General features: G+C 39.1%; 1 protein-coding gene across 1 annotated transcript in view; it reads left to right on the forward strand.

The window, feature by feature from the left end:
- The window catches only part of Kcnh8 (potassium voltage-gated channel subfamily H member 8), a 365093-nt gene that overhangs the window by 139489 nt on the left and 200291 nt on the right, over positions 1-25313 (forward strand). The window contains exon 3 of the mRNA XM_021218046.1: positions 10335-10466. Coding sequence (XP_021073705.1) covers positions 10335-10466 — 132 coding nt within the window. The remainder of the gene's footprint in view (positions 1-10334; positions 10467-25313) is intronic.

A 25313-nucleotide genomic window follows, 5' to 3' on the forward strand; every position in this document is an offset into this window, starting at 1 on the left:
GTGTGTGTGTGTGTGTGTGTGTGTGTGTGTGTGTGTGTGTTGCTGTTGCTGTTGCTGTTGCTGTTGCTGTTGTTGTTAATCATGCCTACAGGGGCACTGATAAAATATAAGAAGCATCATTATAAAAAAATGACCTTGTGTGAAAAAGAATGTGCTATGACTTGGGATAACTCTTAAAACTGGCCATCAAGTCACTTGGGGTTAGAGAACAGATCTCTGCTATGATTAGCAAGACAGTTTGAAACCTTCTCTTTCTCAGAATTGCCCTCTGATGGTGACTAAAATTTCTTTGAGACATTATTTTCTACTACTATTTGTTTTTAAGAACTATGCAAAACACAGGAGAATGAAAGGAAATGCTGTTTGAGGTTACTGGAAGAGGTTTCTCAATCTTTAAAATGTATCGTTTGATGAATCACTACAATGTATTTAGATCACACTTACTCCTACATTCTTCCAAGGGTCCCTGCGACCTGACCTGTTTCCATCTTCACAGCCTTTGGCTTTGTTGTTGCTTGTTTGTTTCCTTATAGGTCACTGATTTCAATTAGTGCTACATAGGCCTGGGGGCATCCTTGGCATAGTCTCAGATGCCAGGTGTTGTACTCCTGAGGAAAACTTACTTTTTCTTATCCAGCTGCCATCAACTACCAATAACTATCACCTCATGGTGGAGCCTTGTGAGTCCCCACCCCAGAGATGCTGAAAGATGATTGGCTTGATATAGGCAAGTCTTCTGCAGGCAGTTTCAGTTACCCCACCTCTAGCTGACGCAATCTTTCCCCCTCCTAGCTCAGCTTGTTCCACGAGCCAAGGCCTGCTCTATAGGAGGGAAATCATACCTGATGTTGTAAACCTGGGTTCGACTTGGCTAGAGAGGGTTTTCACACTTCTGAGCTTCTTGCCCTGGCTTGGCCCTATGTAACCTCTAACTCTCACCTGCATTTCACTCTTACACTTGAGGGTCAGATGCCTTTACACAGTGCAGCTGATAAAGACGTAGAGTATCATTTGTTTCTGTTCATGGATTTGCATGAAAGCTGAGCCAGGGAATCCCCCATGCGACTGGGGGCCAGACTTGTTCTTTCATCTGTGAGGTGGTTAAGAATATTTTTTTACTAAATGTGAAAGGAAATAACTCATCTTTATTAAGGAAAATAGATTGATAAGATAACCTTCCACTATTCTAGTCAAAAATAATAACCATTTCTCTTAAACAGTTTGGCAGTTGGATCCGTTCAAAATCTTCCAAAGTCAAAATAAGTAACCCATAGTATGCCGAGCTTGTCGATGGCTTTTATATCATGAGTTGGCAAATCATGGCCAGTATCTAGAAGGCTGCTTGTTTTCATAAATACAGATTTGCAAGAAAACAATCATGTCCATGGTTTCCATATTCTCTGTGGCCAATTCTCAGCTTCAGTGCTGCATTGAGTAGCTGAATGAGAATCTAGGTGAACTGCATCGATGAATTTTTGATTGTCTGGCATATTGTAGAATATATTTGCTGACATCCACAAATAAATAACCCCATTCTAAAGTTGAACATACCAATGGAGCCTTCTCTGTTTTATACAGCTCTTGAAATTTTTTTTTGTCAATTATATGTTGCATTTTTTTCCTGAGGGAAGAAACACAGGAATAAGAAAGTAAATATTGTCCAAAAATTTGTTTCTTACAAAACTGTCTGCTCAGTGTCAGATAATGAATCTGAAGGCAAGGTCATCAGAATGCTTGGAATGATTGGACAAAGCTTTACTAGACATTGGGTTTGGCCTTCAGTTCTAGAGAAGTGTGTTCTGTGTTTCAGGAGAGGCTAGAAATTGGGAAGAAACATGACTATTCTGCCATGACTGTGCATGCCAAGTTATGACTCAGGGCAATCTGGCAAGGCATTCCCTAGTATTCACCAGGAGTTGAGATTGTGCAGTGGAACGAATATTCAATATGGTTGTTGTCAGCATAGTCTTGGAATGTGCTAAATGCCACCTTAAGTGGTAATTACATATTTATAGAGTAGAGAGTCAATAAGTGATTCTTACCCACTTCATTTCAATGCTTACTTCCTTATTTTCAATTTTATTCAGATAGTTATGCTTCTTACATAGTACTTGATGTCTGTCTTTCCTATACTGTGCTGCCCAAGCTTGAAAGTACTGCTTCAAATGAAATGTTAGGTATTTATATATCCTGTCTTATTTTGCTCAACATATAAATATTAGATTAAATGATAATTTCCCTTTTAAGTTATCAGAAGGAGATCGCTCATTTATTTAGTAAATACTCTATTTTTATGTTTTTATTTTTCTTGTTCAAAGAAACGCACTGTGTACTGATAAAGAATCCGTGACCTTGATGGTCAGGATTTGAGGTCCATCACAGCTTTTATAGTGACTAACATTTTGAGGATGGCCACCTCTCTGAAGTCCTCTGAGTCCCATTTCTTTATCTCTAAGGTCTCTTCTAACTCCAACTGAGATGACTTTTCACATTTCACCACAGATAAAGTATTCATAAGTTCAGTGTTCTCTGGGGTGTTCCTGTGACCTATATTTCCTTCCCTAAGAAGTAGAAAACACAATTATAAAATATTTCACCTGTGTAAAAGATAGGGCTGATAAGAGCCAACTACCACCGAATTTCAAAACTACTGATACTAAGACAAAATTTTGCTCAGTGGATACTTTTAGTGACAAAAAAAAAAAAAAATTAGCATACTTCCTGTAGCTGTTTGATGCAGTATGCACATGTGTTGTGACAGTTGTAAAAATAATGCCTGCGAATACTTAGCAATTAAACATAGACACCCCCCCCAAGCATGGATCTCTGTGGCATATCTTCATCTGACTCCCCTCTTCTAACTGCATCACTTTTAACGAGATTTTTGTAAGTAAAATAATTTTCCTCTGATTATGACATACAGAATACTAGTATATTGAATCATGTGACATAAGCTATAGAGGTGAGGAAAGTAATGTCAAAGTAAAAGAGAGGCTAGATGCAGGGAGCAGTAAGCAGCAGAAACAGCATGAAGGTTCAGGTAGCCTCCATAGTTGACTGAATCTAATCCTTCTTCTGCTGGTCTTTGGGAGGACGAATCCAACATAGATGCTTAGCACATACTTGCAGGTTCACCCAGATATCCAGGTTGGATGCTCCTAAAAAGGCTGAATGTGTGGAGGAAGATAGGTTTGTAATGACATTGAGGGGCACCATGGAAGACGGTAGGACGCGGATGAGATTCTGATAAAAAAAAAATTAGAGATAACGACCATACTAACTGGCAGCCCTGAGAGTGTAACTCTCTTGCTCATTGGGACAGTGGTTGGGATAGTGTTCCAGGCACTATGCTCTAAAAATATCACTCTATTGGCACAGAAAGAAAGTTTCCCATGGACTATTCCTGGCACTGACATCAGTGAGTGAAATGGGGGGTGCTAGTGTAGGCTTGTGCATCAGACTATAGCTCTTAATGGGTCTGCCCAATATCTTGGAATTGCCTTGTAACCAATGACACTATTATCCACTTTTCCTTCCTTGCTTCTTTCTCACTTGATTCCAAAACCACATCGAGTCTTCACAAGGCTTGTTTGAGGGAGGACATGGAATAACACACCAGTGGTTCATATGCAAAAGCAATATTAAGTTACATGTTTAACACTTCCGTGAGAGTTACTGAGAGGGGCTGGCAGAATATCCTCATGGTATAAGTATTTGTTGTGCAAGTATGAGGGCCTAAGATTGAATCTTCAGTCCTTTCCCCCCAAAAGAACTGGACATGGCTTGACATTCTTGTAAGCAGCATTGATGATTGGAGACTGATAGTTGTTAGAGCTTGCCGGTAAGACTACCTAGCTGAAAACCATTAGCTGTTCCAGGAAGAGACTGTCTTTCAAGTCAATAAGGCAGAGTGATATAGACAGACATCCGATATCCTACTTGGGTTTCTACACCTAAGCACCGATATGAATGCCCCACACATACCACACACACACACACACACACACACACACACACACACACACACTCCACATATCAGTTGCTAGATGAAGTCTCTGTTCTCTCTAATGACCATTATGCTAGGCTCTGGATCCAGCACTTCCTGTAGACATGACAAACTGTAGTTTGGAGGGTTTGTGGGTTTGTGACTGGGTTGATGCCTCAATCTCCCTTCTTGAGGCCTTGCCTGGCTACAGAGCATATCCGGTTCAGGCCCTGAGCCCGCTATTACTAGGTGTCTTCACTAATGTCACCCTAAAATATTCCATGGAGTTTGCATTGAACTCCCCAAAAGTCTCCCAATTCCAGTTGTTTCTTTTCCTCTACCACACCAACTTGATCCCACCTGTTCCCATCCCTATGTGCCCCAAGTCCTCTTGGATAATCTATTTCCCCTGTCCAGGTAGATAATTTTGTCCCTTTTTGAGGTCTCCTTGTTACTTAGACTGTCTGTGTCTATGGATTGTAGCAGGATTATCTTTTAATTTACATTTAATATCCACTTATAAGTGAATACATACCATATTTGTCTTTCTTGGTCAGGGTTACCTCACTCAGGATGAGTTTGTTTCCTAGTTCCGTCCATTTGCAAGCAAATTTCATAATATCATTTCTCAAAGCAACTGAGTAATACTTCATTATGTAAATGTATCACCTTTTTTTTTTTTTTAATTCTTTGGTTGAGGAACATCTATGCTGTTTCCAGTTCCTGGCTATCATGAACAAAGCTGCTATAACTATAGTTGAGCAAGTGTTCTTGTGGTAGGATGGATCGTTCTTTGAGTCTATGCCAAGGAGTGGTATATCTGAGTCTTGAGGTAGATCAAGTTCCAATTTTCTGAGAAAGCTGATAGTGATTTCCAAAGTGACTGTACAAGTTGGCCTTTCTACCTCCAATGGAGGAATGTTTTCCTGCTCTATATCCTCAACAGCAGGAGCTATTGCTTGAGTTTTTATCTTAGATATTCTAACAGGAATAAATAAGATGGCATCTCAAAGTTGTTTTGATTTGTATTTCCTTAATGGCTAAGGATGTTAAACATTTTTTTTTTGTCTTCAATAGTTTTATTTATTTATTTATTTATTTATTTATTTATTATAGATAATTTTTCATACAATGTATTTTGATTATTTCCCCCTCCCCCACCCCCCAGATCTTCTCCATCTCTCTACCCACCCAACTCTATATTCTTTTTTTTTCACCATGCAATAGTATTTTCTTTCTTTCTTTCTTTTTTTTTATGCTCCCCCATCCACTCATCCACCCACTCCTGTCTTCCCTCCCTAGCATTCACCTACACTGGGGCATCGAACACACTCAGGCCCAAGGGCCTTTCCTCCCACTGATGTCCAACAAGGTCATCCTTTGCCACATATGCAGCCAGCACCTTGTGTCCCTCCATGTGTAATTCTTTGGTTGGTGGTCCAGTTCCCTGGAGCTCCAGGGGGTCTGGCCTGTTGACACTGTTGCTCCCTCCATGGGGCTGCAAACCCCTTCAGCTCCTTCACTCATTTCTCCAATTCCTCTATCTGGGACCACCAAGCTCAGTCGAATGGTTGCCTGCGAGCATCCACCTCTGTATTTGCCAGGCTCTGGCAGAGCCTCTCAGGAGACAGCCATATCAAGCTTCCATCAGCAGTCACTTACTGGCTTAGAAGAATACACAATAGAGTCCAGGTTTGGTGACTGTATATGGGATGGATCCCAAGGTGGGGCAGTCTCTGGATGGCCTTTCCTTCGGTCTCTGTTCCATACTTTGTCTCCATATTTCCTCCTGGGAGTAATTTGTTCACCCTTCTAAGAAGTACTGAAGCATTCATCCACATTTTGGTCTTCCTGTTTCTTAGGCTTCATATGGTCTGTGAATTGAACCTTGGGTATTCTGAACTTTTGGGCTAATATCCAGTGAGAACATACTGTGTTTTTTATTTAGTGACTGGTTTGCCTTACTCATATTTTCAAGTTCCATCCATTTGTCTAACAATTTTCTGAAGTCATTGTTTTTAATAGCTGAGTAGTATTCCATTGTATAATGTACCACATTTTCTGCATCCATTCCTCTGTATATATATATATATATATATATATATATATATATATATATATATGTGTGTGTGTGTGTGTGTGTGTGTGTGTGTGTGTGTGTGTATACAGTGGAGCATGTGTCCTTATTACATGTTGGAGCATTTTCTGGGTATATGCCCAAGAGTGTTATAGCTGGGTCCTCATGAAATACTACGTCCAATTTTCTGAGAAACCACCAGACTAATCTCCAGAGGGGTTGTACCAGCTTCAATTTCACCAGTAATGGAGGAGTGTTCCTCCTTCTCCACATCCTTGCCAGCATCTGCTGTCACCTGAGTTTTTGATCTTAGCCATTCTGACTGGTGTGAGGTAGAGTCTCAGGGTCATTTTGATTTGCATTTCCCTGATGACTAAGTATGTTAAACATTTCTTTAGGTGCTTTACAACCATTAGTTATTCCTCAGGTGAGAATTTTTTATTTAGCTCCAGTTCCCATTTTTAATAGGATTATTTGGTTCTCTGGGGCCTAACTTCTTGAGTAAATCTACAGACTTATGGATGCAGGGCAGAGGGCTATAAGAGAAAACCTAGTAAGGTCGAGTTAATGTTAGAAGCCCCGGAGACCCTAAAGGGGTCTGTAGATTTACATTAGATCTTTGATTTGATTCCGTTGATCAACATGTCTGTTTTTATGCCAATATCATATGGTTTTTATTGGTATTGCTCTGTAGTACGGCTTGAAATCAGGGATGGGGATACCTCTAAATGTTCTTTTATTGTATAGGATGTGATACCAATGCTGTTAACACTCAGGATATTGTATGTGTAGTTAAAATAAAAAACCCACTTAGTCATTAAATTTTATTCAAGATTTTATTTAAAACAGAAACAAATCACTAAGCATTGTTCATATTCTATTCTGAGATATTGTGCTATATTGAGCAACCAAAATATTCTTCAACATGACCATACAGATCAAAGTAAATAAAACCACTCATGTCTCAATAGCCTTTATATTTATACCTGTGTGTATGAAATAGTTAAAACATAGCCATATACTTAGTACTTTATCCTTAGGTTTTCTTTTTGCTAAATATTATCTTCTGGAGTATGCATTTGCCTGAATAGGACTGAATATTTGGCTCATTTAACCTCACAGTATAGAGATGGCTGACTGTCTAGCTTCTGGGTTTGTGGCAGGGTAGAGCAAAATGGCCATGCTTACACTTCAAAAAACCCCCTCCCCCCAACAGTGCATCAATTCCTCCTACTATGGTCACCTTTAACGTCTCCAGAACCTCACAAAATAAAACCACCATTCAGGGACCAAATATTAAGCACAGGAGCTTCCAAAGGGCCGGGCAGTGGTGGTGCACGCCTTTAATCCCAGCACTCAGGAGGCAGAGGCAGGCGGATTTCTGAGTTCGAGGCCAGCTTGGTCTACAAAGTGAGTTCCAGGACAGCCAGGGCTATGCAGAGAAACCTTGTCTTAAAAAAAAAAAAAAGGAGCTTCCAAAGGATATTCTGTATTCATATCATAATGGCGTTTACAGAAAACACACAATGAGTTCCCCTATAACAAGCTGATTTCCCTTTTACACACTTGTGTCCCAAGGTAACTATTTATTCAATTCTAAAATATATTTTACCATAGAAGGTATAAACTCCACTTTTCTTCCTCAATTGTATTTATCCTTGGAAATTAAAGGTATTATTAACTGAAATCCTGGCAGAGCCTAGTTTATTTTGGCACTTCCGACCTACATGGTAATTACCGTTACTATATGCAGCCAGAGTTAAAATTGACACAAGGTTTCTGCTTTCTAACCCTCGTCTTAAGAATCACTTGCATCTTTGAATTAAAGGCTGAGTGACATAGTAACTAGAGAGTATATGAGTCTGCACCTGGGTCACTCTTGCTGTAAAGAAGTTGCCCCCTGTCTATTTTTTCTCCAAGTAGAGGAGGATAATCCACACCCTGGAATAGACTCAAGTTACAGGAGTTATAGGAGACTGAATACAATGGCATATAGATAGTGCAGAGAATATGGCAGAGAGATGTAGACAAGAACAATAAGGAAGGAGAAGAGGCTTGACAAAGTGTCAGAGTGTGGCTTGGTAACTTTGATACACTTTGTGTCCTGCAGGGAACAGTTGGAATATACTTTGTCCTCTCACTTTGTAGGCGCATGAAGCTTCTTACTCCATTTGAATCAGAGTACTAGTTGGTCATGAGCCACCAAACGTAGGTTCTGAAAACCAAATCCCTGTGTACTGCAAGAGCAGGAAGCTGTCTTAACTGCTGACCTCAAGCTCCAGACAGTATTACTTTCTCTAGGGTCTGACTCTATAATCTGATGGCTTTTTGTGTTTCTTTGTACCTACCACATTGATTAAAAAAAAAAAAAAAGACTCTCACCTTGACATGGTATTCTAGTTTGCTTAATAAAAAAAAACATAGCATAAGAAAAAATTAAATGCCTATGCTAAAATCAACAAAAATGTTTAAGATTCTAAGCATTGCATAAAATCCATAGAGTATAATGGCCTCTACTGTGAGTCTTTACGATAGTGTTCTTTTTACTCCCAAGTGAAATTGAATTCAATTATTGTCTATATTACTCACTTTTCTGTTGCTATATTAGAATATCCTGGGGGGGGGGAACCCAAACAAACAAAATCAAACGAACAAACAAAACAAAAAGAAACAAAACAAAAACAAAAACTCTCCAAACAAAAACAACTACCACCACAACAAAACAGCTTTGCGGAACAAGGGTTTATTTTGTCTTACAGGAGTATAGGGCTAGCCTGGTGGCCAGTAGTGAAAGAGATCACATATCATCTGTCCACTGAAAGGACTGGAATAGTGAAAGGGAAAGACAGAGGGGGAGGGGAGAAGGAGAGGAGGTGGGGGTAAGGTTTACATAGGGAATTGGAGGAGACAGGAAATGGTGTCAAAACCCCAACATTCAACCTGAGTATCTCTTCTAGCAAGGCTCTACCCTCCACAGGTTCCATATCCTGTCTAAATGCAGCCACAAGCTGAACACTAACTGGTCAAACTCATGAGCCCTGGGGAACATTTCATAATAGACCACAACATTGCTTTTTAATGATATATTAGATATGGCACATGTAAAATCCTAACAGTACAGATATCATAAAATAAAACTTAATCAGAGTGGAAGCACCCCCTGTATTGAACATTCTTTAGTCACGCTTTCCTTAAGGGCAATCACTAATTTAACCTTTAACCCATTGTCTTAGTCACTGTTCTAATGCTTCGAAGAGACACCATGCCCAAGGCAACTAATGTAAGAGAAAGCATTTAACTGGGGCTTTGCTTATAGTCACAGAAATTATCTATTAGGTTCACAGAGAGGAGCATGGCTGCAGGCAGGGGCTGCAGCAATAGCTGAGAGATAGATCCTGATTCATGGGCAGAGTACAACACGGGGTCAAGTGTGATCTTTTACAGCCGGGAAGCCCACCCCTAGTGACACAGACGACCTTAATTTTTCTCTCATATTGCCATTCTCTAATGATTAAATATTTAAATATGAGCATTCAACTATGGACCTGTAGAGACCACTCTTATTCAAGCCACCATGCCCATCAATAAATTTTGTTAATTTTTTACTTATTATAAGTTGAATCTACATTTACTCTACTCATGTGTATCTGGCAATTTTGATATAGCATAATTTTAGAAAAATCCACACACTATAAATAAGTCACTCACAGCGGTGTATGATGTAGTATTATGTATAAATGTCTCTAATACCGAAGAGTTGTTGAAGTAGCCATTTTAGTATTATTAACTTAAAACCATGGATGAGAATGTAAGGGTTTGACATCATCTCTCCAAGTTGATGGTTTCCATCTTTTTTATGGAGGCCCTCCTAGTGGGCAATAATTGGTTTTAAATAGACTAAGTAAGCCTCTAGTAAACTCAGGTCAAACAAAATTCTCTATTCAAGAGCCACCATGCTCTGGGGGACTACTGGGTGACCTGTCACCCAGAGGTATGCTTTGACACCAAGAGCAAATGTGTGGCTTGACAGAAGCAGAAGGGCCTTGGCACAGGCCGACGCCTGTGCCCTAAATCTCACTTCTCTTCTGGAAAGCATCTAATCCCCGAACCAAGAGCCAGGCATATAGGCTTGACATCCATGGTCTGAAAGCTGGCACTTGGGAGTTGGCGGATGGGGAGACAGATGGAAACAGGAAGGACTATATTTTGGCTCCCAGTCGGACTTGCAGAGCTGAATCAAGAGCCTGACTTGCATTTTTCTTGCCTTTGCAGGGGCTCCATTTTGGTGCCTATTGGATATTGTTCCTATAAAGAATGAGAAAGGAGATGTAGTCCTTTTCCTGGCCTCATTCAAAGATATAACAGACACGAAAGTGAAGATTACTTCCGAAGAAAAAAAAGAAGGTGCGTATGGTTTTCATAAATAAAACAGCTGGCAAAGCATACTGAAGTCTCTCAAAAATTTGGGGAAAAAAGTGCCTTTTGGATATATCAACTGATACATATTGATGGCTCATAGTCGATATGTGGAATATATATGAAAATCATGGAGATGTTTATAATCTCATCTTTGTAGTGACTACTCACTTGACAGGAATCAAAACTTCGAATACCTCTGTGACTCACATGAAGTCAGAAAATAGCATCACAATATGTCTTGGCCCTCTTGACTTCATCGGGAAATAGGGGCATTGACTAGATGGCTTTAAAGTGATGTGAATAAATACACAGAAATGCGGATGTTACTTGGTATATAGTAGGTAAAGGTGCGGTGTGATGCTTGTTGGATGAAATGTTACTGACAACCATGCACCTGTATCATATAGCATGTACTATACCATATGCTGAGCTCATTTATAGTCACAAATGACCTTGGGAAACACCTTTGAAAAGCCTCTAAGAGCTTATATTTTTAGCCTTCTTCCCTTTAGTTTCTTATAAAGAAAGCGCTTGTACTTCAAGTTCTCTAACAAACATCAACAGTGAGAAAATTCTAATATTGTTATACACAGAAATGGGATCTAATAACTAGAGGGAAAGATACTGCTCTGCGTAGGTTAGTGTGTAGTAAGCTGTTTATTACATATTTCAGCCCTAACTTCTAGGAGTGGACTCCACTCTTAAATGTGTATATGAGTGGTTCTTATATAGTATCTCAGGGAATAACATTCCAAGGACAGGATATTGTGCTTGGTTTTGGATAGTGCTAAAACTGTCTCTTAATAAGGTGTGGCCCTTATCAAGCTTATCTGCAACATGGCAGTTCATCTAAGTGATATAAATTAAGTATTGATTAGGTAGTTCCCCACAGAAGCTTATTTGATGACTTCATTTAAAAACTGCAAAGTGTGTTACTTTTATTTGAACAAGTACTTGAATCATTCATTGCTACGTGACTGGGGTTTTATCTGGAATGTAGGAAATGATGCTTTATAGAAAATCCTAGTCGGTGTGGAATGCAGATGAGACACCCCTTCAACTACTGCACTGTTTGTACCTGTGCAAGCTCACAACATTTTATTGAGTACACACTTACCTCTAGTGTGTGTGTGTGTGTGTGTGTGTGTGTGTGTGTGTGTGTGTGTCTGTGATGGGGAGTGGTGGAGAGATCAGCAGAAACCTCCCATTCATAAAGAAAAGTATAAAACTCTCATGTCTTCGTTCATCTCTATAACTGTGTATCAGGAGAATTCAGGTGAATTTAACAAGGAATTCTGTTTACTCTATTTCTTAATTATAAAATATGTTTAATATAAAATTTGAGTCTGTATATTCATGATTTTTCACAGCCTAGATTCTTAGTGGTATAAAGTCTTTCCTTCCAGTTATATTTCCTGAAAGAAAGAAAAAAGACATGCTTCTGTCTTAATGTAATTAGCTTTGCAAAGGCTTTCTGATCACAGAATTCTCTAAAATGGGAGGGAAGTTAACATTGTTTTTTAGGATTGAAAAATAAGCACTTGTGAATTCAGCAAATGCTGAAACTTAATTTTTTTAATGAATTTGGATTTAATGAAATAAATGTAATAAAGTAGATTAAATTTTAAACATTATATTTAACATTTAACATAACTAAGAAATTAATAGTGGATTGAATAATTCTGCAAATGTACAGTAATTAGTGTCTATCAGCAGCAAAGCCAGCATTTGGGATATCATCAAAAACATCTCAGCTCAAATCTAGCAGCTTCCAGCCGATGACAGGAGGAGTAGAGAGAAATGAGCATAGCTACCTGTGTGCATCCAGGAAGAGAAGTCTGGAAAGGGGACAGAGACCATGATGAGGTACTGATGAGACTTTGTACGGAAGTTGGGAAAGATGAAGGCAGAGATGTGCTCATGGGAGTGGGTAAAGGAGAGATCGCGGCTCTGATTCTGTAACACAGCATCCAATGAGACAAACACTCGGTGTTTCTCACACTTGTTTATACTAACTTTACTAACCCTCTCATGTTTGAACCATCACATTAAAGCCAAGGAGATGCAACCAATAGTGCTTCATCACATGATGTTAGCTCATGTGAAGCAGGTTTTAAGTTCAGTCATCTAAAGCATCAGCTAATAAAGCAATCCTCCCTCAAAAACCAAAACCAAAACCAAATAAGAACAAACCACTTATTTGATACCATGACACCTTTCAACAATCTCGAGCCTTCTGGCTAAGCCACACTTGCCTAATTACTCACAGGAAAAACTTACTTCTTTCTAATTGCTTACTTGGGTCCTTGTTTTTCCCACTTGTGATATCTCCATCACCCATAGAAATTTTATTTCTTTTCTTTAATTTGGTTTTAACAAACAACCTCAGCTCATAATGAGCAACCTTCCATGGACCACCTGTACTGTGTTGCTTCTCCCTTTTCATACTGATGGAATCGACCTGGTTCTCTCAGTTTTCCTCTATAAGGGAGGTCGGACATAAGAAAATGGAGCTGATAAAGGAAGTGGGCTAAAGACTTATGCAATTGCCAACTTTATTTAAATCATCGGATGACTTATATTCTGAGGGTTAAGCGGAGTCACATGAGTAAAGTGTAGAGTCACAAGAGGAAGCTACACTTGGTGGACAAGCTGCATGCAGCAAAACATGTTTTTCCATAGAGTCACATAAACATAACTTAGCTAGTTGTGATGAATAATCTGAAGTCAACCTTCTCCCATCTGCTACACCTGGGAGGATCTCAAAAGCATAGTCCAAGAACAATGTCATGTTCTTGAAGAAACTAATGCCACAAGTCTGTTGTTTTAATTTCTTCTTGGAGTTTTCTTACAAGCACTCAGATTTTCTCACCTGACTCCATTCTTGGACCATGTTCCAACAATCTCATCTTTCCCAGCTTACTGAAGGCTGACACTGCTTCATGTCTCTGCATATCCCATGGTGTCTGACACAGTATAGACATTGAGTCATTACTTGCTGAATGGTTGATTCTTTCTAGAGTGCTTTTTCCTTATATACCAGTGTTTTCAAAATTTTCTTCCCTCCCAGCTCATTTATACGTGACTGAACTTTACAAATTTCTTTTTACAGCAGTTTGTGCACAATCCTAATTTGGTTTTCCATTCATGCCAGTTGAGGTTAATAATATCTGCTTCATTTTTTTTTCCAGGCACAAAGCCCAGTGACATTATTTTCACTTATTTCATATGGAGTGTCCCACATTTGCCATACAATAATGTTAGCACCAAGTCAGGCAATCCAAATTACGGTTTCTAAAACAGGGGTGGAGAGGGTTTCAAATTTGTTTTGAGCATCTCTTGGGGGGAATGAATGAGGCTATTTTTGCCTGTGGGAATACAAACTGAGATCTACATGCACTGTCATTCATAGCTCAACTTTGGCAGTAAGTTGAAGAACTTGCAATAATTTGCCATAATCATCTTATAGTGACTAAAGTCTGACAATGCCCCTATACCTGAACCTATTACTCAATGGATGGAGAAGGAAGAAATAATGATGATCTTGTTGGTGAATGTTAGCTGAGCACTGTGTGCAGGTATGAGGCTCTGAGAGCCCCATCACCAGAAGCTCAAGCAGTGGCAACTTACTCTCCTCATGTTTCAAAATGCCCGAGCTGGGCAACCCCCAGCTGGAACAGTGGCTTTGGGCAACGTGTGGGCTTTCTCTTCCGTGGTGCTCTGCATCCTGGCTTAGTTCTTCTACTTGTGAACTCATTCATTTAATAAGCCTGTTACACCTGTGGAAACCCTTTATGTGTTAGAGACTGGAAGACAGAGACTGAGCGTTTCTCCCCTGTGGTCTTGTCTTTCTTTTTTTTATTTATTAATCATTACATTCACTTACATCTCAGATGATATCCCACTTTCCAGTTATCCCTCTGTAATACCCCATTCCATCCTGACTCTACCCCCTTTTCTTTGCCTAAATGAAGTTGCTCCCCCCCACTACTCCAGCATTCTTCTAAGCTGGGGCATAAAATCTCCACAAGACCAAGGGCCTTCCCTCCCATTGATACCAGACAAAGCCATCCTCTGCTACATATGTATCTGGAGCCATGGATCCTTCCCTGTACATTCCTTGGTTAGTGGTCTAGTCCTTGGATGCCAGCTGGCATTGTTCTTATGGGGTTGCAATCCCCCTAGGTCCTCCAATTCTTCCTCCAGCTCTGCCACAGGGATCCCCAAGTTCAGTCTGATGGTTGGCTGTGAACATCCACATCTGCATTGGTCAGGTGCTGGCAGAACCTTCCAGGGAACAGCCACATCTGGTTCCTGTCAGCAAGGGGCTCTTGGCAACTATAATAGCATCCAGGTTTGGTGTCTGCCGACAGGATGGATCCCCAGGTGAGCAGGTCCCTGGATGGCTCTTCCTTCAATCTCTGCTCCAATTTTTTCCCTGTCTTTCCTTTTGACAGGATATATACATATGCATGCAAAGATACATACATACATATATACACACATACATGCATGCATGCATACACACATTCATACATTATGGTGTGAGGTTTATACCTAAGAGTGTCATTTTCTCAGGAAAATCCTTTGGAATAATGTCACTACTAGAAAATGTACCACAGGGCATGTTAAAGAAGTGAAGAAACGTGGTACAGAAAGGCCCAGTCCTCATCAGAGCCACCATACAAGCACCCATTAAAGCGTTTGCACATCTTAATTTGATGATTCAGCTATATAGTATCTCATATTCTTGGGTGCCATAAAAGTTCAAAGTACTCAATTAAATGTGACTTCAACTGTATTTCATCTTGTAATAGGTTTTCCACGGAACGCCAATATATTGATCATGGAACTAAGGAAACTTTTTGACAACTCATTTATACATATTACAGTATATTTTTTTTTTAAAAAAATGGAGGAAAGCACTGGAGGATGACTTCCAGAATACAGGTTGCAACTTTGTGTTGAAAGAATGATAGACTTAATTAAGGTTTTAATAAATTGTTTCTGTTGATATTTCATCATTTTATCTGAAGGTATATTACACCTAAACGTGATGGTTTGAATAAAAATGACTCTTAGGGAGTGGCACTATTAAGAGATGTGGCCTTGTTGGAGTAAGTGCTTAGTCCAGTGGGGGTGGCCTTTGAGATGCTCAAACCAGGCCTAGTATGCTCTCTCTCATCCTGCTGCCTGGAGATCCAGATATATAATTCTCAGCTACCTCTCCAGCACCATGTCTACCTGCATTCTAGCGTGCTTCTCTCCATAGTGATAATGGACTAAGCCTCTGAACCTATAAGCCAGTCTCAATTAAGTGTCTCTTCACATCATTGGAACACTTACTAATATACTAAGTTAAATTCCAAGCTCATGTTTGCTGAAATTGTCATGTACCTGAGATCAACTTCCAATTCCCCATTCTACCTGCAAATTTCTTATACACACATGGGCTTCTGCTGAAGTTGAAAAGATTAGATGGTGTCTAAAATGTCACACATAACCAATTCCTGGAACCTGCTGAAGGCTTCTGGAAGACCTGATAGTGAGCTCTCTTCGGTCACCAATTTTTTACTGAACAAGAGGCCAACATGTCACAGTGGAAGCCACAAGTGCCTGTCAGACTCTAGCGGGGCCATGTTTTGCTGGTATATGCTGTTGTCTGTCTAAAGTAAATTATCATTCTCACATAAGCACTTGTCGTTAGAATGAAATTATTTGAATTTAATGTGTAAAAGTAAGTGATAATGGTGGGAAAACAAATCTGGTGATGCTGGTGAGTTAGATGAAGCTGACAAGTAGGAGTTTTTATGTGACCTAATGCCACGCCTGTGGTGACCCGTGCCTAGAACTCTGTGTGGAAATGACTTTTGAGGTAATGTAGGTACTGAATCCTATACAGGATCTAGCAATTGGAAAGACAGATGGCAATGCCCCCCAGCAAGGCAGGCAGGCCTTTCCACTCCTGACACTAAGGTAAGCATCCTTATTTTAGCTCTGGAAAACTGTAGGCCCGACTTTCCCTTCCAGGGTCAGATCATTGATGTAAGACGCTATGACTCTCATACGTGTCAAAGAAAACCGGCCTATCCATCAGGGTCTGGGGTTTATTTCTGAATGATCTCTAATTCTGAAAAAACGAAAACAAAAAAAACCCAGTTTCGATGTTGCTTAAGTGTTTGAAAATCCAAAGACACACAAAAGACATTCCAATAAAGAATTCTCCAATTGTTGCTTTTTAAAAGATGTTATGTTATAAGATGCTAGCACAAAAGAAAGGGGAGAAACAGTTCAAGGAACAAAAAGACAGTGTGAATGAAAGGGTAGAGCTGGAATCAGATAAAGAAAAGGAAGCTGGCACAGACTCTTAACAGAGTGGGGAGGGGGCTTATGGACTGTCAAAACTGAGGTATCACCAGGGGGTTATGGAAATCCAGAGAAGGAGAGCTGCTAATTTGAACCTGATTTCCAAGTAGCCCATTAACAACCAAAAGAAGGGCTTTCTTAGCAATTCATGACATCTCCCAGTCATTCAGGGTTCCCAAATCACAGTTCATATTGATTATGTTGAGGTTGGATTACTCAGCTTGGATTACAGTGTTTATTGTATTTAATATGTTACTGTTTTTTTAATTTTATCTGTTTTCACTTATATCAGTGCTCTTTGACTCGTTGCAAATCAACTCCACTAGTTTTGATAGACTTGTTGACCATATTTTACCAGTACTGATTTTAAATACTTTAAGCCTAGATACATTCTTAACTGAAAATCCCATTGTCTACCACATCTGAAGACTTCATGTATAATTTGCTTTTTTTTTTTCTTGGTGATTCTGGTACTGAGTACTCAGCTGAGTAATCCAAACTGGGATTTTAATTTTCACAATTCTATTCAGGGATGACTCTGTGTACAAAAACAAAAACAAAAACAAAAAAAAAAAAAAAAAAGAAAGAGAGAAAAGAAAGAAATTCAAATATTGTCTAACATTTGCAAATACAGTTCTACAAGAGTCCTCAAAATTATCAAGGACTATCAATTTATAATAAACAGTCATGGTACCATAAGATGAATGACCCCAATAAGAATCATCAGGGAAAAAAATAGCAAATTACATCTGGAATCTTCAGACATAGCAGAAAATGGAGTTTTCAGGTATGTGTCTACCCTTAGGATATTTAAGGAAAATCAGTAGTAGTAAAAATATGATCAATAAGTATATCAGAAGTAATGGAGTTAATTTACAAAGTATCACAAAACCTTTGTAAGTGAGAACAGATGAAATTTTTAAAAATGACCTACTACATAGGATAAACAGTGGTTGTAACATTAGGAAGAATCAATTTGAAGTAAAAAGCTGTTACTATCCTGTATCCACATGGACATATACTCATTAAAATACAGGTCAGAGGAAAAAGACCCAAAATAGATCCAGAATTTCGGAGAAAAACACACTAAAATATAAGCTATTAGGATTTTTTTTACAATGTGTAGTACTGAATATTTACATTTTATCAGTCCAACAAATCTAAATAGGGTATATATATATATATATATATATATATATATATATATGTGTGTGTGTGTGTGTGTGCGTGCACATATATGTATATATATGTGCACATACATTCTTGTATATATATATGTATCAATTTATATGTAGGAGATATATAAGATGGTATATATAATGTATAGATATAATTTATATATAATATAGCATATATAATTTAAATATATATCCTGTTTTATAATATTATTTAGATATAATATCAAATATATAAAAACATAATTTAAAATGTTGGTAAGAAACTAAAGACCAGTAAATCACTAAGCATATATCATAAAATAAGATCTTTTTAGAAGCAACTTTAGAGAAGTGACTTTATATAAATATAAAGCCCAAGTTTATGTACATTTGTAGTGTTAGCAGAAACCAGAGAAACACCTACAATGTTTGACCTAGTTAAACTCTTAGGACGAGACTGTGGCAAGAGCAGTAGAAATTCAGAAGATGGCAGAATCCAGGTTTTATGTCAAGAATTATGAAAAATTAAATACAGTGGAATGTTTCTGGAAATTCTTTTAATGACTAACTTGGGTAAATAAAAAATTTCAGGTATCTTATAACTATTGAATATACTGAATTGGTTTTAATAATAATAATAATAATAATAATAATAATAATAATAATAATAATACAAGGGTGCTGGAGGGAAGTCTCAGTGGAAAGTGCACTTCTTGCAGAGGACCTGGTCAGTTTCCCAGTACCCATATGATTTTTTTGCAACCATCTGTAACTCCATTTCAAAAGGATCCTATGCTCTTTTCTGACCTCAGCTAGCACCAAGCACACACATGGTGTTTATATATACATGCAAGCAAACCACTTACACATAAATAAAGCTAAAGAATTCTTTCAATCATTCAAGATGTTAAGGTCAACCCATTTTCTGTAGAAGTATTCCCCAAAAGAAATTCTGAACAGAAAATAAGCAAACTAAAATAAATTTTTACTATATTAACTTAACTAGAGCCAGTTTCTGCAGTTGTGCTAAGTCCACCCTTTTAAGTTCAACAAATGTCACAACTGATAAGGAGTAGAACCAGTTGTCCTGTATGCACTTAGGGACCGTTCACAAGGGCCCACTTCAGCAGAGTCAGTTCTATTGTGCTGCAGGCGAGGTGCAGGGCCCACTTGCTCCCCCAAGTTGCAGTCATTAAGAGAAAGGGCCACCTCTTTTGCTCTCATGACCCTTGGGCCAGCTCTTCCTCCTGCCACATGTGGTGAGGAGTGTGTATGTGTGTGTGTGTGGGGGGTGAATCTTTTCTTCTCTTGCACCACTGCATACCAGGCAAGGTCAGAACCACCTCTCACACACTCAGGGATTATCCATTTTAATCTGTACTTAGTTTTTCATATTTCTATAATTATAAATCCTTTTACCTCCACCCACAATGAACCTCCTTCTGATAGTTTCTGACCACACACATGCTCAAGAATATATATTTCAAGATACATTTCTTATTCATTCTCTTTTTGTGTTACTGGAATCCAAACACTTTCATGACGAATATTCCCATTTACTGTATAATATGACCTGCATTTTTTTTTTTAAAGTTCCAGATGTAAAATATATAACAGGAAACACAAAACTTAATTCTTAAATATTTTTATTATTTGAAATCAAGTTTTAAATGTAAATACATTTTCATCATATTCTTCCCCTCTCCCAAGTCCTTCTTAACCCTCTTTCCCTCCAACTCCAAAACAAAAACCCAATACAACAGCAACACATCCAAACCAAGATAACAAAGTAAAAGATGCCTCCCAAATGCACATACCAAACTGTAACTGAATAAATGCATACCAAGAACTGTAAAGTCTATTCTATGCTGATTAAATACTGTTGAACAAAAGGTCCGACATCCTGGCGTGGTTGATACACCCAGTATCAGTCCATTGGAGAAAAAGGACTTTCCCTCTCCCTGCAGGTATGAACGACAGTTCTGTTATCAATGTTTTCTGCAGCGGTTGGGATTTCATTTACTGATTCACTCATTCACGTTTTTATTTTTAAATTCTAACAAAACGAAACATAATAAAACAGAAACTGTCGTGTCGAGGCTGGAAAAGACAAACCAATAGAAGAAAAAAAGCCCTAGAGAAGGCTCAAGAATCAGAGCACCACACATTTGCATGCTTAGGCATTTCAGAAACACGCTAAACTGAAAGGCAGAAGCACACAGGACCTGGTGGAGGCCGATGCAGACCCCGTGCATACCACTTCAATCTCTATTCTAAATAAGCAATCGAGACAATTCCCAGACATGCTCACATGCCGAGGGGATCTGGTCCAGTCCCAGTGTGACTTCCTTTGCAGGTGATTATAAAATGTATCAAGTTGACCGTTAAAGAGAGGGAGAGAGATGGGAAGAGAATGCCATTGGTTGGGGGATGGAAGAGAAAGTGAACTATCTCATCTGTTATATTGACGAACAAATTGATCGTGTTTTCAACTGAACAATCAAGGAATTGGCAGTTAGCATGGACATTTGTAAAGCGATTACTGAAAGCAAAGTCTTGTCACTAGAAAATTCTTCCATTTTAGACATGGAGTAAGAGGACGTGGAAACTCATGTTCCAAGGACCATTGAACTATTTATGCTGCATGTATCATATCTTGTATTGTTTAAAAGAATATGCATGACAAATTAAAAGTACCAAATGCATTCAGAAATCAATTGGCACCCATCCAAGCCAGTGCTAACTTATCAATAGTAATAAGTGTGTAAAATATTATTTAAAAAAGAACACTAAGCTAAACTAAATAAAATAAATTTGTTGTGGTAAAAGTTATCATCTAGCATGGGGAGATGAGAGGTTCAGGTTCCTTTCTGGGCTGTTAAGGAATGACCCTCATCCTAGGCTCCGGAGCCTATGCTGTGAGAGAATTTTCCAGCCTCGGCTGACTCTGAAGATAGATAGAAATATTTCCATCTAAAATATAGGAAAAGGAAATCTGAGCTGAGGAGGGGTTTGGAGGCAATTTCTATAGGGAACGTTGGCCACTGAGACAAAATAAAAGGCAGGATGGGGAAAATGTGAATCAGTGAGACTTGTTCTCTATAAGAGATAGATGTGTCACATGAACAGGCACTCGTGTGTGTGTGTGTGTGTGTGTGTGTGTGTGTGTGTGTGTGTGTGTGTGATCAAGTGTTAACTAGTACAATTTCTGTATCCTCCAGTTATCAATACATCCTAGAATTACCAAAATAATAAATACTGTAAAGCTTCTAAGTCCCTAACCTTGAAAATGAAGAATTTTCCTACAGTATTTTCTGTTGTTGTTGAATAATATTTAGAATTGATATGGCCTCAAACCCATTGTCCCCCAACTTACCTGTGCATACAGTCCTTGGAAGGGCAGCTTTCTCCTAGCCTATGCTCTGACTCATCCTGGGTCCTAATTGAAACTCAGCCAGGAAGCTTGACAAGAAAGTTACTTCAAGGTTTGTTACTCCACCACTTACGCCTCTTGCTGACTTCACCATAATCTTTACAGGTTTTATAGAATGCCGCCACATTCCATTCCATTCCATTCACAGTATAGCAGAAATATCCAAAGAATATTTAGAAAAAAATCTAAACCTTACAAGAAATTCCAAGAGGTCATTGTGTAAGTTTCTTTAATTTCTGAAGAAGACCTGGAATCTCACAGGAACAGCTGTTTCATTGGTTGAGAGAATCACGCTGAGATGAAAAGCTTGCACATTTACATTTGCTCAGAAAGTGTGGACTTGCAGTAGCCCATCAGAAGCTGCATCTCTATAAACACAATTAAGTTCAAGTTATTGGTTACATCAAAGCAATATGCCAACCTTGAACCACATGTCCTCCCTTTTCAAACTCACCTTAGCATTCGTCAGGAAGTAATCAGTTTACAAAGACAGAGATTTTACTTCTGTATTAATCTCATAATAAGACACAGGAAAGTAATTTCAAAGGAAATGACAGTGAGCTGTACTTCTTTCCTGAAAAGTTTGAGTGTCCTTAATTTAATTACTGGGCATTGACTATCTTATCCCCCTGAAGGCTAGGTATAGCTCATGTAAAACAAAACCAGCTCAAATCATAAAAATAAAATAATATAATTTTAAATTTCCCTACATAGAACAAAAATAACCTGTGGCCCCATGAATCATGTCTGTGATGCCAGAAATATGTAGGCATGAACAGGTTAATCATTAGTACAGGACCAGCTTGTGACCTAGCAATCTAAACAAGAATGGGTCCTACCCAGAACACTTTTAGAAGGTGGATAAAAGGAAAGTTCAAGTCATTTTTTTGTTGATTCTGAGTAATTTTTCTCCTCAAACATAAGAATTTTTTGAAAGAAAATTCTTAGTTGAGATAGTGAATCAGCCGAGTGTGGTGAAACATTATCATTGCTTTAAATGTGTGTTTTCATTTTTAAGTGATGTGTATATGTGTGGGCATCTGTGGGCATGAGGGTATCTGTGAGTTTGGATGCCTGCTGAAGCTGGGGGACACTGTCAGATTCCCTGGAGCTGGAGTTGCAGGTGATGGCTAGCTGCTGAGAATTGAATGCTGAGAACCAAACGAGTCCTCTGTAAGAGAAGTGCATGCCTTTCACCACTGAGCCACCTCTCTAGCACCTATGACAAACTCTATTGTCCCAGAATTCAGGAAGCTGAGGCAGGCAAACTGCTATGAATTAGAGAACACACTGAGCCACAAAAAGCATCTTTCCATTTAGACTACAGCACAAAGCTCTTTCAAAAAATGGATAATTGAGTTTTTGTTTTTTGTTTTTTGTTTTTTTTTAAGTGTTACTCAGCTATTAAGATGATCGGGCCATGTTACCAGTTTTGTTTATGCCTGAGGAACTGATGTTCCAGTTCCTGGAAGAGTTTCTGGCTCCCAGCCTGACCTATTAGAGTCTACCTACGTGGGTTACCTATATTGAAAATGTGATACATTTACACAATGGAGTACTACTCAGCTATTATGAACAATGAATTTATGAAATTCCTGGGCAAATGGATGTATCTGGAGGATATCATCCTGAGTGAGGTAACCCAATCACAAAAGAACTCACTAGATATACACTCAATGATAAGCGGATATTAGCCCAGAAACTTAGAATACCCAAGATACATTTTGCAAAACACAAGAAAACCAAGACGGATGACCATTGTGTGGATACTTAAAATAAGGAACAAAATACCCATGAAAGGATATAGGTACAGAGACAAAATTTAGAGCTAAGATGAAAGGATGGACTATCCAGAGACTACCCCATCCGGGAATCCATCCCATCATCAGCCACCAAACCCAGATACTAATGCACATGCCAGCAAGATTCTGCTGAAGGGACCCTCATATAGCGGCCTCTTGTGAGGCTATGCCAGTGCCTGGCAAACACAGAAGTGGATGCTCACAGTCAGCTATTGGATGGAACACAGGGCCCCCAATGGAGGAGCTAGAAAAACTACCCAAGGAGTTGTAGGGGGTTGCAACCCTGTAGGTGCAACAACAATATGAACTAATCAGTACCCCCTGAGCTTGTGTCTCTAGCAGCATATGTAGCAGAAGATGGCCTAATTGGCCATCATTGGGAAGAGAGGCCCCTTGGTCTTGCAAACTTTATATGACCCAGCACAGGGGAAGGTCAGGGCCAAGTAGTGGGAGTGGGTGGGTAAGGGAGCAGGGGCGGGGGGGGGGGCTATAGGGAACTTTCAGGATAGCATTGGAAATGTAAATAAAGAAAATAATAATAATAAAAAGAAAGAAAAGAAAAGGGACCTGTCTATGATTACATCCGTTTCCAGGAGACATCTATCCAGGGACTGCTCAGTTCAAATAGGGAAGCATTAAAGGATGAAAATCCAGGTCTCTGCCACCTTAATTTGGGTTTCAATTGCTGTGATGTTACACCATGACCAAAAAGCAAGTTGGGGAGGAAAGTTTGGAAGAACTGTGGAACATCAGCCAAGCCCCAGAGCTGCTTATGGAATTGGCTAAGACTCAGTGCCTCATTCCTAGCAGATTGAGGGCATATTCTAGATATCTGATTGCATGTCCATATGCTTCAGCTGGCTTCCTAGGATACTTGGTTGCCCCCTCTGTGTGTGTGTGTGTGTGTGTGTGTGTGTGTGTGTGTGTATCTGTGTGTCTGCCTGCCTGTGTGTGTCTGTCTGTCTCTGTGTGTTTGTTTCTGTCTCTGTATATCTCTTTCTGTCTTTACCATACCCACTCACACCCACCTACACCCATTAATATACATGCGCACACACACACACACACACACACACACACAGGAAATTAAAACCAATCACTACATTAAGTGATTTCCCCCACCCCCACAGGATCAAGGCAGATTGTGCTAATGTAAATTCCAGTGGTGCTATCAAATGCTAATTAATACTGTGAGTCTCAGTATCACACTGTAAATAACACCAAATCACAGCTCTCTAGCATTCCAGAAGAGCTATAATAGGATAATAAAAGAATATAATGGCAAAAGAAGATGATAACAAAATTAAAACTTGACATAGGCCAAATCTGTGTTTTCTTACTTCTCTTTTGGATTGGCCATGCTTGGTGTTTGTGTTTCTTATGTAACTGACCAGTGGTCCCCTTTCCAGTTGGCTGCTGTGGTGTGTGTGCCCTCAGGTGACCTCAGATACAGGGGATGCTCTCACCTAAGATACTCTGGGGTTTCCCAGCAACCAAGGAGGGATGGATATTTAATCAGCATGCTAGCCAACTTTTATTTTATGTCGGCTTGCAAAGGAGAAAGAATTAGCCTGACGTAACACAATGATTTGGAGGAAAAAAAATGTAAAGACTTTATGGGAGCTTTATAAAGTCACACAGAACAGCTCATAGGTCTTAATGAAATGCTTGTGATCAGCTGAAGTGCTAAGTCCACAGATTCTCGAATGCACTAATCAAACAGTGGTGATTCCTCGAACAACCTAGCAATAGAAGATGAAAAACATTGTTTATCTTTGAACTACCAACGTTTGTGCTGGAGGGGCAACATCTGCCCACTGGCGTACAGTGTCCTGTGCAGACAAGAGTTTTAGGAATAATGAAGGCTAGTGATGAACGAAAGTGGAGGAGGGAAATCAGGGAAATCATGGAGGGAAGGGTTTTTTTTGTTTTGTTTTGTTTTGTTATTTTTTGTTTGTTTGTTTGTTTTAATAGCTCTTGATATCCGTAGAAGGAAAATGTTTAGGAGAAGACACATCAAAGGTAAAATTCTTGAATAAAAACTCATGTTAATGTTCATGACAACATTAAACAA

The sequence above is a fragment of the Mus pahari genome, chromosome 18 (assembly GCF_900095145.1).
Source record: "Mus pahari chromosome 18, PAHARI_EIJ_v1.1, whole genome shotgun sequence".
Taxonomy (NCBI): Eukaryota; Metazoa; Chordata; class Mammalia; order Rodentia; family Muridae; genus Mus; species Mus pahari.